Genomic DNA, 18,205 nt, shown 5'->3' on the forward strand with positions numbered 1-18,205 from the left:
CCGATATGGAGGAAGTCAAGACACAGGCCAGCCCCATCAGCACCAGGATCCTCATGTTGCCCTCGCATCCTTCCCAGCCCTGCAGCCTCCTTCACCCCTGGCAAGCACTAATCTGCTCTCCATTTCTATACTGTTGTCATTTCATGAATGTTATATAAATGCGATCAGACAGTATATAACCTTTTGTGGTTGGACTTTTTTCTCTCAGCACAATTCTCTGGAGCTCCACCCAAGTTGCTGTCGTTGGTTCCTGTTTATTGCCGAGCAGTGTTCCGTGCTGTGGATGCACCGGTTTTTGTTCAATCATCCAGCCGCTGAAGGACATCTAGTTTCTTGTTACTAGGAGTAGAGCTGCTGTGAATGTTGATGTACAAGTTTTCGTGTGAAGATAAGTTTCTGTTTCCCTGGAATAAATGCCCAAGAGTACAACTGCTGTGTCAAATGGTCACTGCAGGTTCAGCTTCGTAAGAAACTGCCAACCTTTTTTCCTGAGTGGCTGGACCATTTTACCTGCCCAGCAATAACGTATGAGGGATCCAGTTTCTCTGCACCCTGGCCAGGATTTGGTGATGTCACCATTTTTCGTTACAGCCATTCTGACAGGTGTGCTATGATTCACTTTTCATGAACACAAAGATCCAGAGACAAAAGGAAGACACCCTCCACAGCCACCAGGAATCTTTAGTATCTTCCTGGTCCCTTATGACCATCTTCAAGGTACACAATGAATCAGCCTCTGCCCTTCATGAACTGAGTAATGGGTAGGAATGCAAGAGTACCTCCCTAGTGTAATACAACTACCAACTTCTCAGAGCAAATATCATAGTCTAGAAGCATGAAATTCTGGAAGCATTCCCTTTAACGTTCTAAGAGCAAAGCAAAAATGCCACTTCTGGTAAACTTTTACTGGCAGTACTAGCAAATGTAATCAGATAAGAAAAATAAGGGTTATAACAATTATAAAGGAAGAAATGAAATTATTATTTGCAGATAATGAGAATGTCTACACTTGAAAAATTTAGAGAATCCATAACTATCAAAATTCATAAGACTGTTCGCTAGGTTGTTGGGTATACAATCAATATAAAACCCCAAAAGCTTTGCTAGGCACCAGCAACATCAATTAAAAAGGTAATTTTGGAGACTTCCCTGGTGGCGTAGTGGTTAAGAATCCGCCTGCCAATGCAGGGCACATGGGTTCGAGCCCTGGTCCGCGAAGATCCCACATGCCGTGGAGCAACTAAACCCGTGCGCCACAACTACTGAGCCTGAGCTCTAGAGCCCGTGAGCCACAACTACTGAGACTGCGCTCTAGAGCCCGTGAGCCACAACTACTGAAGCCCGCGTGCCTAGAGCCCGTGCTCTGCAACAAGAGAAGCCTGCGCACAGCGATGAAGAGTAGCCCCCTCTTGCCGCAACTAGAGAAAGCCCGCGCGCAGCAACAAAGACCCAACGCAGCCAAAAATAAATACTTTTTTTTTAATGTAATTTTTGAATAATCCCATTCATTTTAGTAATAGAAGAATCTTGGAGTAAGACTTTTAAAATGCATAGAAATAGAAACCTCATGGAGGTTTCACAACCTCACAACACTCTAACAAAAGACATAAAAGGAGACCTACAGAAGTGGTGAGAGATACCACATTCATGGTTAAGAAGGCTCAACATTTTTAAAATGTCTCTTCTCTCCAGATTAATCTACAAATTGAATGTAAATTTAACCAAAATCTTAACAGGATGTTTTTGTTTTGTTTTCAGAAAAGGCTCTTTTAAAAATACCAGTGGAGGAGTACAGGGCTGAAAAGAGCCAAGACACCTTTGCAGGCTGGGGGACCAGCTCCGAGGGCTGGCCCTGCTGATGGCACTGTCCGGGCTTCCCCACTCTGTCGAGTGGAAAGACGAGGCCTCAGAGCTCCGGACCCTCCCTCGCAGCCCTCACAGTCTCCTCCCCAACTTCCATCTGCCGTCCTTGTCGTCCAAACTGATCCCAGCAGGCCCTTCACCCAAGTTCAAATGCCTGCCCCCCGGGAGCCCACGCTGTCCAGGTCGCCCGCTTCCTCACACAACGTGTAAATACCCCAAATAGACCCCCGTCTCTTAAACCCTTCCTCCCTGCCTTCCGGAACTCACAGCCTATCCGCCAGCGAGGCCCCTCCCCCTCCCCTCCCCCTCCGGACTTGCCGCACTGCTCCCCACCGTGGATCTCAGATCCCTGCCCTTCCTTCCCCCTGTAATGCCCTGCCTTTGACGTTCATGCCAGCAGCTGTACAACAGTAGCATTAGCCTTAAAACAGCCTTCTAGAACTCATATCCTCCTTCAGTGACCCTTCACGGTGCTCCCCGCCGCGCGCCCCCAGTTACAAAATTCACCCCAAAGAGTTTTCCGGTCATGCTGTTTCCAATACCTGTCCTCTTATTAGTCTCTCTTGAAGCTGCTCTTACAGATATTCTTCCCTGTGATTACACAAAATCAGCTCCCTTCAAGGTCACCGATGTCCTCCCCTCCCCGCTGCTGAAGAAACGGGTGGTTCTCAAGCCTCACCTGTCCTGAACGCTCGGTAATGCCAGGCCCAGCTGGACACCCCGACTTCCTGGACACCGCCTCTCGGGTTCCCTCCGAGCTCACTGGCCATCCTCACAGCCCCCCTGCTGTTGCCCTCATCTCCCTGACCTTGAAATGCTGGAGTGCCCAGGGCTCTGCACAAGGACCCCTCTCTTTCTGGCCACGTGGATACACATCACGTAATCGGCAGGGCCCAGTGGCAAATGAAAACGCAGGCCCCCTGTTCAAAAATCAGTAAGACCCCCAACACACCAAGAGCAGAGCATGAAGACAAACTCGGGACTCTTCCAAGACTGGGGCCCGTGTGAGCCGTGGTTACACACCCGTCCTGAGAGCCCGTCCTGCTGGGCCCGTGGGCAATCGTGAACGTCCTTCTCTGGTCTGGACACCGGCCTGACTCCACCCTAGGGTAGGCACTTCACACGTTCAAAACCAAATTCCTGACCACCACCCCCGCCAAAAGGAGAACGCGTCTCTTCCTGCAGCTCTCCCCATCTCAGTAAGGGGTACACCCTTCCAGTTTCTCGGACCAAAACCCCCCGAGCCATCTTTGCGTCTCCGATCTCACTGAGACCCCACAGCCCAAGCATGAGCAAATGCTGCGGGCTGTACTTCCTAACACAGGGCAGCTGTGCCCTCACGTGCACCTTGGCACCGACGCAGGGACCATCTGGCACCTGGACGGCGCCCGCCCCCCAACCGGGCTCCCCGCAGCAGGTCTAGCCTGAGCGCGTCAGCCCTGGGAGCCTCTGACACTGGGATTCTCCGCAAATGTCTCTGAAGGCGCCCTTACATTACTCAGGTTTACAAAACACTGGTCTAAACTGTCTGATAAGTTGTTTTCCTCTCACATTATTCAACTACAGGAATAGGAAAGTCACTTATTTTTATAGACTTATTTTCTCCAAGCGAGCAAACAAAACCCACGATTCCAAGCGACCCCAGCTCCAAACCGCAAACCCGGTACCTTCCTCGTATCAGAGACGGACCTACAAACTTGCCAAGAGTCCTGAAACGGCATGAAATCTAATCATTTTGAAGCTCCCTTTCCATCTCTCATTCCCTAAGGGTGTCGACAGCCCATCACGCATCACAATCACATGACATGCAGCTCAACAAGGCTGGGGTCCCTAAACATGCTACATAACGAAGGCAACACGGCGCCTAAGGATGCGAGCGGACGGGATGCCGCCCTGGGGGCACCGGGCGTGTGGCTCGAAAGGACCGGTCTCCGAGGCCCAGCCCGGGCGTCCCCAAGGAGGGGGGAGGGTCACCGGCTGGAGCGCCACTGCGCGCGGCCCCGGGGCCCCAAGGAGTCACAAAGCCGAGGTGCCCCGCCGCCCCACCCCCCAGCTCTGCAGCAAAACGCGCGGCGAGGCGGCAGGGGCGAGAGGCTGGTGCGCAAACCGCCCCGAACCCACCGCGGTGGGGACGGGCACCGGCGGCCGGGGGACAATGGCGGGCGGGGCAGGGAGGGGGGGGTGCGGCGGCCGCCCTCACGCGCACCTGCCCGGCGCCCGGGCTCTGACCGTGTCCCCACCCCCGGCCCAGGCCTCCCTAGTGTCTCGGCGCCCAGCCCCCGGCGAGGGCGGGGCGGGGGCGCGTGGGGAGGGCGGGGGGCGGGGCGCTGGGTCCAGACCGCGGCCCCGCCCTCTCCCTCCGCCCCGCCCCGCCCGGACCGTCCCCTCCCCGCGCCCCCGCCCTCTCCCCCCGCCCCGCCCGGACCGTCCCCCTCCCCGCGCCCCCGCCCTCTCCCCACCCCACGCCCGGACCGTCCCCTCCCCGCGCCCCCGCCCTCTCCCCCCGCCCCGCCCGGACCGTCCCCTCCCCGCGCCACCGCCCTCTCCCCCTCGCCCCGCCCCGCCCCCTCCCCTCCCCCCGCCCGGACCGTCCCCTTCCCCGCGCCACCGCTCTCACCTACGGACGCGCGGGTCCGCGACCTCCGGGACAGGGACATCCTAAGAGTCTGGCCGCGGCCGGGGCCGTTGGGCATCGCGCCCCCCGCGGGCGCTGCGCGGGGCTGGGCGCGGGGTCGGCGGCCCGAGGGCCATGGGGGGCGCGCCGGGCCGGGAGCGGGCGGCCTCCTGCGCGGGGCTGCGTCGTCCGCGCCGCTGCAGCGCCCAGTGCGGCGGCGCCGGGGCTGCGGGCTCCGGGCGCGGGCGGGCGGAGGGGGGGCCCGGCCTCCGGGGAAGCCTCTGGAACGTCGCGCAGGCCGAGGCGCCTTCAGGTGCGGAGAAGGCACGCGGGAGGCGGGATCGGTGTTTTAGGGTCTCGCCTAGGAGCCGGGCGCCCCTCAGGGACCGTTTCTCTCTGTGCCCATCTGCTACCTGGTTGCCCTGCCTGCCACTTGTCAGGGGGCGCAGGTGGGAGTCGTTCGGGACTCCTACTTTCCTTTTTATCCCGCCGCAGTTTGTCCTTCCATGTCCAGTACGGTGGGACCTCTGCGAACAGGTATTTCTAAGGTGCCTGACATGTGGCCTGGAACTCAGGAAAGTCCTGGGTCTCTGGACTCCTCACCCCCAGCTCTGCAGCCTCCCTACACCTCTAGCTAGTGGCGTGTTGAAGCTGTAAGAAATTCTGGCCATCACTTAGCGCGCGCTCGCGCGCGCGCGCACACACACACACACACACACACACACACACCTTCTTCCATAGAAACAGAATCGTTGAGAGGTGAGGTGACTCGTCCAAGGTTACCTGATCTACTTTTGCTTGTTTTTACTTTAATGTTAATTTTGAAACTGTGCTTGGTCCTGCTGGGCACCGTTCCATAAAGAAAAGAAAAGAAAAAAGAGCTGCATCTTTTTAATATCTGATAAAATTCTGACCTCAGAGTGAACACACACAAAAAAACAATTTAAGTAAGAGCCTGCCCTTGCATTTACCGATGTGATCGTGAAGCTTCACTGAACACAAGTTAAACATCAGGGGCTGACAAGGAGAGTAGGGTTCATCAGAGAGGATCCTTGCCCCGGAAGGCAGAGCCATGAGGCCCCAAGCTCCCCTTCCGCTGGCCTCTGACTTGCATCTTCTTAGAAAAAATGCAGAAAGGATGGACAACTTGCTTTGAAAACTGTAGGCTGACAATTTCAGCTTCAAGTAGGATTCTTGCCTGACTATCTTGGGCCTAAAACAAAACAAAATGGGTTCCTGATAAGAAATGAGTCTTTAGCAGGAAGTTGAGGAAGAAGAAATGTTCTAAATTGTTGAGCTGAGCTTCAGGGCGGCAGAAGATGTTTCCTCAGTGGGTCGTCACAGATGCTGAGGGTGATCCTAAGAGTTCCTAGCAATGAGTTTCTCTTTATAAATTTATACATAAGACTTTAAGCCATTTCTTAAGCCCTTCTTTACCGTAAACTAAAACCCCATTTCCTTTTTAAAATGTTCGTACATGTATACATCTGTATGTCTACCTTTTATATGTCTATATATATGTCTGCCATGTCTATAGACATTTTTTAAAATAAATTTATTTATTTTTTTAATTTATTTTTGGCTGCGTTGGGTCTTCGTTACTGTGCGCGGGCTTCCTCTAGTTGCCGCGAGCGGGGGCTACTCTTTGTTGCGGTGCACGGGCTTCTCATTGCGGTGGCTCCTCTTGTTGTGGAGCACGGGCTCTAGGCACGCAGGCTTCAGGAGCTGCGGCACGAGGGCTCAGTAGTTGTGGCACATGGGCTCTAGAGCACAGGCTCAGTAGTTGTGGTGCACGGGCTTAGTTGCTCCACAGCATGTGGGATCTTCCCAGACCAGGGCTCGAACCCATGTCCCCTGCATTGGCAGGCGGATACTTAAACACTGTGCCACCCAGGAAGTCCCCCTATAGACATTTTTAAAGGAATGGCATGTAAAAAGGTATAGATAAGCATATAGCTATCACGCATGTCCCTACTCCCCAGTTTAGGCAACAAAACAATATAGACACAGTGGAAGCCAACAGTCCCTAATCCCTTTCCTTTCCCTCTGTCCCAAGACCAATTTCCTTTCAGGCCTTCTTCATAAGGCCTCTTTCCTGTCCTTATTTACAAACTAACACACTAAAGAGCAACTCTGACAGGATTGGGCAAAGGGTCCGGGAAGGAAGACAATTTGGTGGAAATCTTTATTCTCCTTAGGTGGTCTCCTTAAGCACTCTGCAAATGCATTCTGATAACTCTTCTCCAGATTCTTCTCATTTTTACACGCTGTTTTTAGAGAGAGAGTGGACCAAACTGGACATAGAACTATCAATATCTATTGATATCTATCAGTAGAACTATCAATATCTGTTTTCCAATGACAAAGGGGGCAGTTGTCAGAGACCTTGTCCCCCTCAATCATTCATTCACTCATCCACATTCACACCCAGCGTGTGATGCTGGCTGCAGCTGGGACCCCTACACATGGCCTCTTCGGATAGCCTAGGCTTCCTCACACCATGGTGGCTGGGTCCAGGGGTCTCAGGAAAGAGGAGGCGGGTGGAAGCTATGTCAGCCCTTCTAACCTGGCCTTGGAAATCATGCAGCATCTCTTCCACCACATCCTGTTTGTTAAGGCAGCCACAAAGGCTGGATCAGTCCCAGGGGACAGGAAAGGGACCCCATTTATTGATGGAAAAGCGGCAAGATTCTGGAAAAGCGTGAGGATTGGAAACACTGTGGCAGCCATTTGGAGAAGTACAATCTACCAGAACTAGCAAGAAGCAATTTTAATTTTAATAAAGTATTATTTATAATGGCACCAAAATCATAAAATACTTATGGAAAAATTAATGAAAGATGTGCAAGACCTCCACACTGAAAACAAGGCATTTGGGCTCCCAAAGGACAAAACGGAAGGACTTAACACTGCCTGATTTCAGCTCTTAGTCTAATGCTGACACTAATCAAGACACTGTGATGTGGACATGTGAGTAGACAGAGCACCAAACAGCACAGAGCCCAGAAAGAGACGCCTGCACATAGAAGGAAATGATTTTGACAGGCACTAAAGCAATTCAATAGGGAAAAAGTAGTCTGCAGTAAATGCTGCTGTGACAACTTGATGTCCACAGGGAAAAAAGAAGCCTTGACCCCTGAACCATACACAGCAATTAACTCAACCTGGATCACAGATTTCAATGTAAAAAACTAAGCACATAGAGCTTCCAGAAGAAAATGGAGGAGAAAATACTTCTTATGCAGGACCATAAAAAGCCTGAGCATAAAAGGAAAAACTAATAAATTGAACACCATCAAAAATAAACCTTCTGGGCTTCCCTGGTGGTGCGGTGGTTGAGAATCTGCCTGCCAATGCAGGGGACGCGGGTTCGAGCCCTGGTCTGGGAGGATCCCACATGCCGCGGAGCAACTGGGCCCGTGAGCCACAACTACTGAGCCTGCGCATCTGGAGCCTGTGCTCCGCAACAAGAGAGGCCGCGATAGTGAGAGGCCCGCGCACCGCGATGAAGAGTGGCCCCCGCTTGCCGCAACTAGAGAAAGCCCTTGCACAGAAACGAACACCCAACACAGCCAAAAATAAATAAATAAATAAATAAAATTTAAAAATAAAAAATAAAATAAACCTTCTGCTCATCAAGACGCCACCAAGAAAATGAATAGGCCATCCACTGACCGGGAAAAGACATTCACGATGCATCCATCTGACAAGGACTTGTATCTAGAAGGTCTAAATAATTCCCACAGCGCAACACTAAAAGAACAACTTGTTCATCATCAGGAAAATGCACATCGTGTGATGTGAAACGGACATCGTGTGATGTTGCTTATGTGTGGAATCTAAGACAATGATACAAATGAACTTATTTACAAAACAGAAATAGAGTCACAGATGTAGAAAACAACCCTATGGTTGCCGGGGGCGGGGGGAAGGGGGAGGGATGAATTAGGAGATTGGGATTGACATATACACACTACTATATAGGTAACTAATAAGGACCTGCTGTAGAGCACAGGGAACTCTACTCGATACTCTGTATTGACCTGTATGGGAGTAGAATCTCACAAAAAAGTGGATCTATGTATATGTATAACTGATTCACTTTGCTGTACACCTGAAAGTAACACAACATTTAACTCAACTATACTCCAATGAAAAAAAAAAAACCAACAACAATATTCCAGCACACACCCACCAGGATGTTGAAATAAAGATAAATGACTCCAACTACTGTGAAGAATGATGAACAACCAGAACTCAGACACGGCTGGTGAGAGTGTGAACTGCTGTAACCACCCTGGGAAACTTGCAGTTCCTGTAGAAGTTAAATGCCCACCTTCCGTAAACCCAGAAATTCCACTTCTAGGTATTTACCCCCAAGAAATGAACACTTATTTACAGAAAAGACTTGTAAGAGAATATGAATAGTAGTTTTATTCATAATAACCTCACACTGGAAACCACCCAACAGGTAAATGGATAAAGAAATTGCAGTATATTCATAGGCTATGACTCAGCAGTTAAAAGGAATAAATTTACAATTACCAATGTGTACAACAGCATAGATGGATCTCAAAAGGCTGACGCTGGAGGCAAGCAAGACACAAAAAAGTAGATACAGGATGGTTATGTTAAAGCAACCAGATTAGCCCCAAGATAAGTCGCTCATGCTAAGCCCCACATCAGCAAACCAAAACTTAACTAAATTGCTATGCTCTATGCTTGGCTGTCCCAGAAAAGGAAAGCCTAGTCTACCCATCAGGGCTTGTCTGCTCAGCACAAGTTTCCTGACCCCTCCAAGACTTCCCTTTGCTCCTTATAGGTAAGCAACCCTGCTTTAACCAATCAGCAAATGCCCAGTATAACTTCCTTGTACCTGCTCACTGTGGTCTATAAACACCTCTTGCAAGGTGTTCAACATCACTGATCATCAGAGAAATGCAAATCAAAACCACAACGGGATCACCTCACACACGTAAGAATGGCTGTCATCAAAAAGACAAGAAATAACAAGTGCTGACGACGACATGGAGAAAAGGCAGCCCTCGTGCACCGTTGCTGGGGGTATAAATTGGGGCCGCCACTATGGAAACGGTAAGGACATTCCTCAAAATATTAAAAATAGAGCTACCATACGATCCAGCAACTCCACTTCTGGGTGTTTATCGGAAGAAAACAAAACCACTAAATTGAAAAGATATATGCAACCTTGTGTTCGCTGCAGCATTGTTTATAGCAGCCAAGATATGGAAGCAACGTAGGTGCCTATCCATAAATGAATGGATAAAGAAGATGTGGTATGTGTATATAAATATATAAATATAGAGAGAGAGAGACAGAGAGAAAGATAATATATATATCAAGTGAAATATTATTCAGCCATGAAAAAGAAGGAAATCTCGCTGGTTGTGACAATATGGACCTTGAAAGCATTATGCTAAGTGAAATAAGTCAGAGAAAGACTGTATGATATCTCTGTATGATATCTCACTTATATGTAAAATCTAAAACAACAACAACAACAAACACAAGCTCATAGATACAGAGAACAGATTGGTGGTGGCCAGAGATGGGGGGAGGATGTGGAAAAAATGAGTGAAGGGGATCCAGGTACAAACTTCCAGTTGTAAAATAAGTGTCCTGGGGATGGAATGTACAGCACAGAGACTATAGTCAATATTACTGTACATATATTTGAAAGTTGCTAAAAGAGTGGATCTTAAAAGTTCTCTTCACAAGAAAACAAAGCTTGTAACTACGTGATGACAGATGTTAACTAGACTTATTGTGGTGATCATTTTGCAATATATACAAATATTGAATCATTATATTGTACACCTGAAACTAATATAATATGTAATTATATCTCAAATTTTAAAAATCTCTCGCCTTGTACAGCTCCTTGGGACTCCTTTCCATCTGCTAGATTGGATGCTGCTAGATTCATGAATTGTTGAATAAAAGCCTACTCGATCTAGTAAACTGATCTATAAAATGTCTGTGAAAAATTTTAACAATTCCATTTAAATGAAGTTTGAGAAAAGACAAAAATATATCTCAGGGCCAGAGTGTAGAAATTTACTGGGAAGGGTAACTTCAAGGGAACTTTCTGGGATGATAGAAAAGTTTTTTTCTATAAAGGAGTAGATATTGGGTGTATGCGTTTTTCAAAACTCATCAAACTGTACAGGTAAGATGTACATGTTTCACTGTAAACTATACCTCAACTTTTAAAATACTAATAAAGGGACTTCCCTGCTGGTCCAGTGGTTAAGACTCCACACTTCCACCGCAGGGGGCACGGGTTCGATCCCTGCTCGGGTAACTAAGATCCCGCAAGCCTTAAGGCGCAGCCAAAAAAATAAATAAAATAAAATAAAATACTGATACAGGGGAGTTCCCTGGTAGCCTAGTGGTTAGGAGTCCAGGCTTTCACTGCCACGGCCTGAGTTCAATTCCTGGTTGGGGAACTGAGATCCCGCCAGCCGCATGACGTGGCCAAAAAAAAAAAAAAAATTAAAATAACTAATAAAGGAAGTGAAAATTTTAAATGCTTGTACTGGGATACTCATAATAATGTTACTTATAATAGCAAAAACCTGGAAAGCAAGCCCAATGGCAAAAGAATGAGCATTTAAATAATTTAAAATTCTATTTTAGAAAATGATTCTCTTTAAAAGCAAAATTTTTGAAGACTATTTAATGGCTTGAGAAACCATAATATGTTAAATGAATGTCAAATGTTAAATGAACAAAGGGAAAATGCAACTGTATATGTTGTGATCTATTTTTAAATACACATATATATTATATATGTATGTGTGTATATATATATATACACACACACACATATCCATATCTAAAAGGAGAGGTATTAAAACGTTAGCTGTTATTACCCCTGGGTGGTGCTGACTTAAAAAAATGCACCACGTGAAAGTTGCGACCTAAGTTTTATTTGGGGCAAAATGAGGACTGCAGCCCGGGAGACAGCTTTCAGATAACTCTGAGAAACCACTCCAAGGAGGCGAGGGGGGAGCCAGGTTATATAGAAGTTCTGGAACAAAAGGGCAGGTAGTCGGGAACATCAAAAGATTATTGTTAGAGAAAACCAGATATCTCAAGTTAAGGAATTCAGCGCTTTTCTATGTACAGGAAGATGCACGAGTCTGGGCTCACTGACATCATTCCGTTGATGTGCACCTCAGCTCTCTGGGGCCAGTATCCTGTGTTTTCACATCCTGAGTTCCCTCAGGGCTCACCTAGGGAGTGGCTGCAGTCTGAGGGCGGCTGGATGGCAGGTATTCTTTCCAGCCCTGAGTTTCCTCAGGGCTCACCGGCTCACGCTGGAGGGCTGCAATCGTTGATGACTGTGACATCCTTTGTTTACTGATATGGCAGGGAATATTCCATTTATAAATATTCCATTGATCAGAGGCGTACTGGCCAACCAGAGTAAGTCTCCCTGGAAACTGGGCTTTACCTCCAGGGGAAAGGGTGATCCCAGCAGGGAAGCCAGAGGGCTTTACAGAGAGACACTTGAGGACAGAGGGGCTGTAGGAAGTTATAAGGAGGACATGAGTTGGGGGTTTCCAGCAGCCATCTTGGCACCACTGGGAGAGACCCTGTCTAGCTAGCATTTCTAAGATGCATTTCTGATAACATTGGGGTTTTTTTAGGGGGGGGGTGCACCATGCAGCCTACAGGATCTTAGTTCCCCAACCAGGGATCAAAGCCGGGCCCCCTGCACTGGGAGCACAGAGTCTTAACTACTGGACTGCCAGGGAAGTCCCTCTGATAATATTGTTTGACCTGATTGGTTCAGCTTTTTCTGAAGCCCAGGCTACTCACTGGACTTTATGTGATTGAATAAATTCCTTTTTTATGCACTTCAGGTCATTGTGCAAAAGTTCTACATAGGAAGGATTTAGGGAGGAAAGGGTTAGGGAACATAGCTTGAACTGTGCCAAAGGCTGCATTACTCACAGTGTAGATTTTGGGGGGATCATGGAGATTAACGGGGGCGGGGAACTAAACTTCCCCCCAAGCCACTCCTGAAACCAGCTACGTTTGTATCACTTGCAACCAAAATATTACTGATTAATACAAATCCCTGCACCATTTCTGCATCTCTTCTGCTCTTGTCATCAAATTTGCTTGGAACATGCTGTGTGTAGATGAATGAGTGTCAGCTTAAAACAGCAAAGCTTCTCGAAGTGTCTCAATACCTTTTTTAAAAAAAATTATTTATTTGGCTGCGTTGGGTCTTCGTTGCTGCGTGCGGGCTTTCTCTAGTTGCAGCGAGCGGGGGCTACTCTTCGTTGTGGTGCGAGGGCTTCTCATTACGGTGGCTTCTCCTGTTACGGAGCACAGGCTCTAGGCGCGCAGGCTTCAGTACTTGTGGCACGTGGGCTCAGTAGTTGTGGCATGTGGGCTCAGTAGTTGTGGCTCGTGGGCTGTAGAGCGCAGGCTCAGTAGTTGTGGCGCACGGGCTCAGTTGCTCCACGGCATGTGGGATCTTTCCAGAGCAGGGCTCGAACCTGTGTCCCCTGCATTGGTAGGTGGATTTTTCTTAGCCACTGCACCACCAGGGAAGTCCTTAGACGAAGAATACTTTTTTACTTCAAAAATAAAATGTGTTTGTGAGCATCAGCTGGTATATTGGCCATGGTGTTCCCATCACAAAAACCAAAAATCCCTAAACTTGTATCCTATGTGTATTTGGACCTTCTTAGGTCCACTGTGTGATGCTTTACTGGGAAGTCATTAAGACCATGGACATAGAGAATGCCTATGTACTAAAAACTCCCCATCAGTGTCTCACTGTCACTTACGAAATTCTCCATAAATCAGGGAACTACTTCCTACCTTCAAGGATGATACAGCTCCTCAAATACTTTCTCAAGTATTTCCTTTCCTTAGAGAAAGTTTAGGGCTCAGAGTCTAAGTAGCCAAGCAGTAGCCTTCTACCTAAGATAAATTTCAAATATCAAGAGGAAATTTCAGAGACTTATAAAAAGCTTTTAAATATGTGATTTCTATTAAGATCTGATTTCACAATTTAAACTCAGTTACAAGGCCAAGTAAAATAAGTTTTACAGACTCGCTTCTGTGTCAGTCAGTATTTTTAATTGATCTCAGAATATTCTCTATCACCAGAGGAAGTTGACCTTTCATGTTTGGATGAATGTGAAAGATAACTAATATGTAATTCTTTTTTCCCTGTTTTCCTTCCACAAGTCTTTCTCTGAGTTGCATTCTACCTTTGGGTGAAAAGCTTGCTGTCCCATTTGGGCAGCCTGAACGGATGTACCATTAAGGAGACACAGTTGCTGTTTGAAATAAAGAAAACTGGGTTTCTCAGCCAAGGCACTACGTATCCACTGGCCTCATTTAGATGAGTAGTAAGTCTCTTTAAACTCTGAAATTCAATGATTACAAAAATAATAAAGTCCATTTGGTATAAAGGGTCTAGAGCCACACTTGTACTCACAACAGCAGTCAACTGTGGACAGCTCTCCGTGTCCTTCTGTGTACCGTGGACCAGTGGACGTAAAGCTTCTGCACAGAAAAGCACCTCTTACTAAACCCAGGAACTTATGAACTGCAGATCCTCCCCCGCCCCTGATTCAGTAAGTCGTGGGTGCTAGTCCCAAGGGTATCTGCCTTTCTGCAAGCATTCTGGGTGGTTCCGATATGCATGGTCTCTGCCCCATTCTGAGAAAACTGCCTTAGATTCAATCCAACTGTCTGTGTTTCGCATAAACAGAGAGCAGGGCAGACCTTCATTTGGTTGGCCCATCAGGATGGGACCCGTGTGCTTGGGTTGCCGCCTATGGTCACAGCCCTGTCCCCTAGTGACCTGAGAGTCAAACTGCTCCATTTGGGCTCAGACGGAAAGAACCCCCAGAGAGGGACCAGAGGGGGTGTATGGAGGCCCAGAGAAAGGCAGGCACTCAGGTGGGGGCGTGAGCGCGTGTGGTTGTGACGTAACCTGCATATACATGTGTGCACAAGGATGGGAAGTGTCTTGAAGCTGGCTCTGCTTCAGGCGTGGTGTTTGTTCCTCTAGTGATGGGGGGCCTGGAGCGCAGAGACAACCTCTCATCCAGGACGTCAAAGCCCAGGGACCAACTGAGGAGAACCGGCCTGGACCCCTCTGTCAGCCATACTTTAAGGAAGGCAGGTCACTGGGAAACAAACAGTCTTGGAAAAGGAGCTGCCATCCCCCCTCCCACCAGCAGTCACAGCCTGAAAGGCAGTCTTGACTCTCCCCGGCTGCTTCTCAGGAAGACTTAGAGGAGTTTCCTCTCCTCTCTGCCTCCAAGAAAGACGAGACACAAAGGAAAGCATGAGCGTCCAGTGAAAAAGAGAGAGTGCAAGGGTAGGGCATGGTGTGAACTGGGCCATGAAGGCAGAGCTTGTAGAAACAATGGCAGTTTGCTTCCAATTTGCAATTAACAGGTGACTGCTGTGATTCTTAATGCTCACCCAGTTTTTTAAGCAACTGTTAACTTCATGAGTGTTATTTGAGTTAAAAGTAGACACGGTCAGTACAGCCACATAACCAGGTATGAATGTGACTACAGGACATGCCAACTGATTTACAAACTCAGCGAGGACACTATAATAAATCTACATAGTATCTAGGAATAAGGTAAATGTCTTTTCAACTCATACATTTTAAAAGAATACTTTTCAACAAAGGATGCTGGAACAAATTGGATATCCACATACACCAAGGTGAATTTAGACCCTTACATCTCACCTTGCAAAAAAATTAACTCATAATAGATCACAGAGCTGAATATAAAAACTAAAACCATAATACTTCTATAAGAAAACAAAGAAAATCTTTGTGACTTTGCATTAGGTAAAGAATTCTTAGGGGCTTCCCTGGTAGCTCAGTGGTTGAGAATCTGCGTGTCAATGCAGGGGACACGGGTTCGAGCCCTGGTCTGGGAAGATCCCACATGCCGCGGAGCAACTGGGCCCGTGAGCCACAACTACTGAGCCTGCGCGTCTGGAGCCTGTGCTCCGCAACAGGAGAGGCCGCGATAGTGAGAGGCCCGCGCACCGCGATGAAGAGTGGCCCCCGCTCGCCGCAACTAGAGAAAGCCCTCACACAGAAACGAAGACCCAACACAGCTAAAAATAAATAAATAAATAAATTTATTAGAAAAAAAAAAAAAAAAGAATTCTTAGATAGGATACCAAAAACACAGTCCATAAAAAGGAAATAGTGAACTTGACTTCCTCAAGATAAAAAATGTTTGCACTTCAAAAAACGCCATTATGAAAAGATTTGCAAATCATATATCTGGCAACAGACTGTACAGAACAGTTCAACAAGACAAACAACCCAAGTTAAAAACAGGCTACAAGGGACTTCCCTGGTGGTGCAGTGGTTAAGAATCCGCCTGCCAATGCAGGGGTACATGGGTTCGAGCCCTGGTCCAGGAAGATCCCACATGCCGCAGAGCAACTAAGCCCGTGTGCCACAACTACTGAGCCTGCGCTCTGGAGTCCGCGAGACACAACGACTGAGCCCTCGTGCCACAACTACTGAGCCCTCGTGCCACAACTACTGAAGCACACACCTAGAGCCCATGCTCCGCAACAAGAGAAGGCACCGCAATGAGAAGCCCACGCACCGCAACGAAGAGTAGCCCCCGCTCTCCGCAACTAATGAAAGGCCACGCGCAGCAGTGAAGACCCAACGCAGACAAAAATAAGTAAAATAAATAAATTTTTTTAAAAACCCTTATAAAAAAGAAAAGGGCACAGAAATATAATGTGCTTTGCTTCCCTGGGAGTAAATGGAGTAGCAAGACCCACTCACTCTTTATGGCTAATTGCATTATGATAGTAAACTACTATACACGCCGTGATTGTCATCTTAGCCACATGGAGAAGCTCTTGCACCGCAGACTCAGGAGCCAGGGACACAAAAACAAGAAAGAGGGGAGGGTGGGGTGCGGGTCCCGCCCTGGGTGAAGGGGAGGTCTGGCTAGTTTATGTTCTTGAATTTGTCCATCATCTTTTCAGTTGTCGTATTTATAATGGATGAGGGACCTTATGCCTTACCATTGATAGATGATCTCTTTTCTCAAATCATAGGAATCCCTCCCTTTCTTTAAGGGATTAAGCCCAGGGCTTATTTCTGCTGCGTCAGCGCTACAGGTGTGGCCGATTCTGTAACTCGTGTTGCTGAGACACGGGAACAGCGGCTGCTTGAAATTACGGGATTCAAAAGACACAATTTTACATGGGGGAAAAAAAGCTCCTAACATCCTTCCCTAATGGAGCAACCTTCATGAAAACAATACATATGTTATGAAAAAATAGAAACATTAAAATAAAGCTCGTTAACTTTTGAGAAGTTAACGTTTAATATTTGGTTTTCTATCTGCTTCATCACCTCTAAAAATATTTTACAAACATTCATGCTCATATAACGTTCATTTTAAACATTTTTTTTTCTCACTACTTTCTACTTTTTTTTGCTCGGAGTTTTAAAAGGAGCGGCCACGACAGATGAATGTTTGGACCGAGGAGGCTCTTCCTGAATTGTTTAACCACCAAGTGCTCTGGGCTGCATTTTGGCGGAGTGACCCGGGCACTCGGGCCACCGCGCGCCCCGAGGGTCAGGAAGGAGGAGCCGGCCCCGCCCAGGCTGCTCCGGGTGGGCGCGGGTGGGGACGCGGGGGGACAGGGGACCCAGGTGGCGCAAGGTCAGGCTGGAGGGCGGAAGTCTCAGGGGCGCGCAGCCCTGCTGGTGAGCTATCGGTTGACGTAGATCCATTTACGTCCTCCCAAAGAAGCGGCAAGATGCACCACTTGTGCCCGAACTTCGGAAAACAAGCCCATCCAATGCGCCTTCAGATGATGGAGAACGGGGTGCACATTTATGGATACAACAGAGCACCCGGCCGCTAAGCGCAGGTAGCCGGGTGCGCAGAGCCGCCCACGCTGGGGCGCCTCCCAACAGGTGGTCCCGCGCCCCAGGACAGCCCCGGACACACGGTCACCCCGATCCCTCCGGCCCCCCACCCCACCCCGCGCCGCTGATCTGACTGCCGGAGCCTGGAGAGGCAGAAGAGACAGACCGGGTAAAGGGACGAGAGACAAACAGGCGAGGGAGGGAGGGCAGAGCGAGGGCACAGGGCGTAGGCCCTTCCGCGGCCTCGCCCCCGCCCGGCCTCCCGCGTCCGCCCCCCTCACTCTCTGGATGCCCGCGCCCTCCCTCGCCCTCCTCCTGGCGCCTCTCCACACGCGCGTGGCCGCGCGCACCCCTCACCTGCGCAGGTAAGCTTCTCCCCACCCCACCCCCCAATGGCGGGCTGCCCTGGGCGCTGTCTCCCCTCCCTGTCCCGTGCCCCCTCCTTCCCTCCTGTCCTCCCCTCCCCTCCGGCCCACGCCGCGCCCCCTCTTACCCAGGGCATCCCCCGCAGCGCCCTCAATTGTTTCAGGGACCCGCGGCAAAGCTCCCCAAACAGAACCGCCCAGGTGCGCGCGGCGGCAGGCGGAGGCCGAGCGGAGCGCCCGGGGCAGACACGCGCCGACCCGCGTTAACCCGGCTGCACGTGTCCTGACGCAGGCCCGGCCCTCGGGAGGTGTGTCCGCTGCGGTGCGCACGCCTTAGAGAAAGCGGAGAGCGCCGCGCGGGCCAGGGGTACCCGACGAACAGGGAGCGGGGAGACAGAACCTCACAGCCAGCCAGGTTAAGGG

At 49.1% G+C, this 18,205-nt stretch overlaps 1 protein-coding gene across 4 annotated transcripts in view; it reads right to left on the reverse strand.

The window, feature by feature from the left end:
• Nucleotides 1-17,984, reverse strand: part of LOC102998822 (phospholipid-transporting ATPase IB) — a 535,813-nt gene extending 517,829 nt beyond the window's left edge. For 3 of the 4 annotated variants that reach the window (XM_057533251.1, XM_057533250.1, XM_057533252.1), the window contains exon 1: nt 4,481-4,563. In XM_057533251.1, the coding sequence (XP_057389234.1) occupies nt 4,481-4,556 (76 nt within the window). In that variant the 5' untranslated portion in view covers nt 4,557-4,563. Of the gene's footprint in view, nt 1-4,480; nt 4,564-17,910 lie in introns of those variants that run through there. The other variant, XM_007164203.3, reaches the window with a different exon arrangement.
• Between the last annotated feature and the right edge of the window lie 221 nt (nt 17,985-18,205).

Source organism: Balaenoptera acutorostrata, chromosome 18 (assembly GCF_949987535.1).
Source record: "Balaenoptera acutorostrata chromosome 18, mBalAcu1.1, whole genome shotgun sequence".
Lineage (NCBI taxonomy): Eukaryota > Metazoa > Chordata > Mammalia > Artiodactyla > Balaenopteridae > Balaenoptera > Balaenoptera acutorostrata.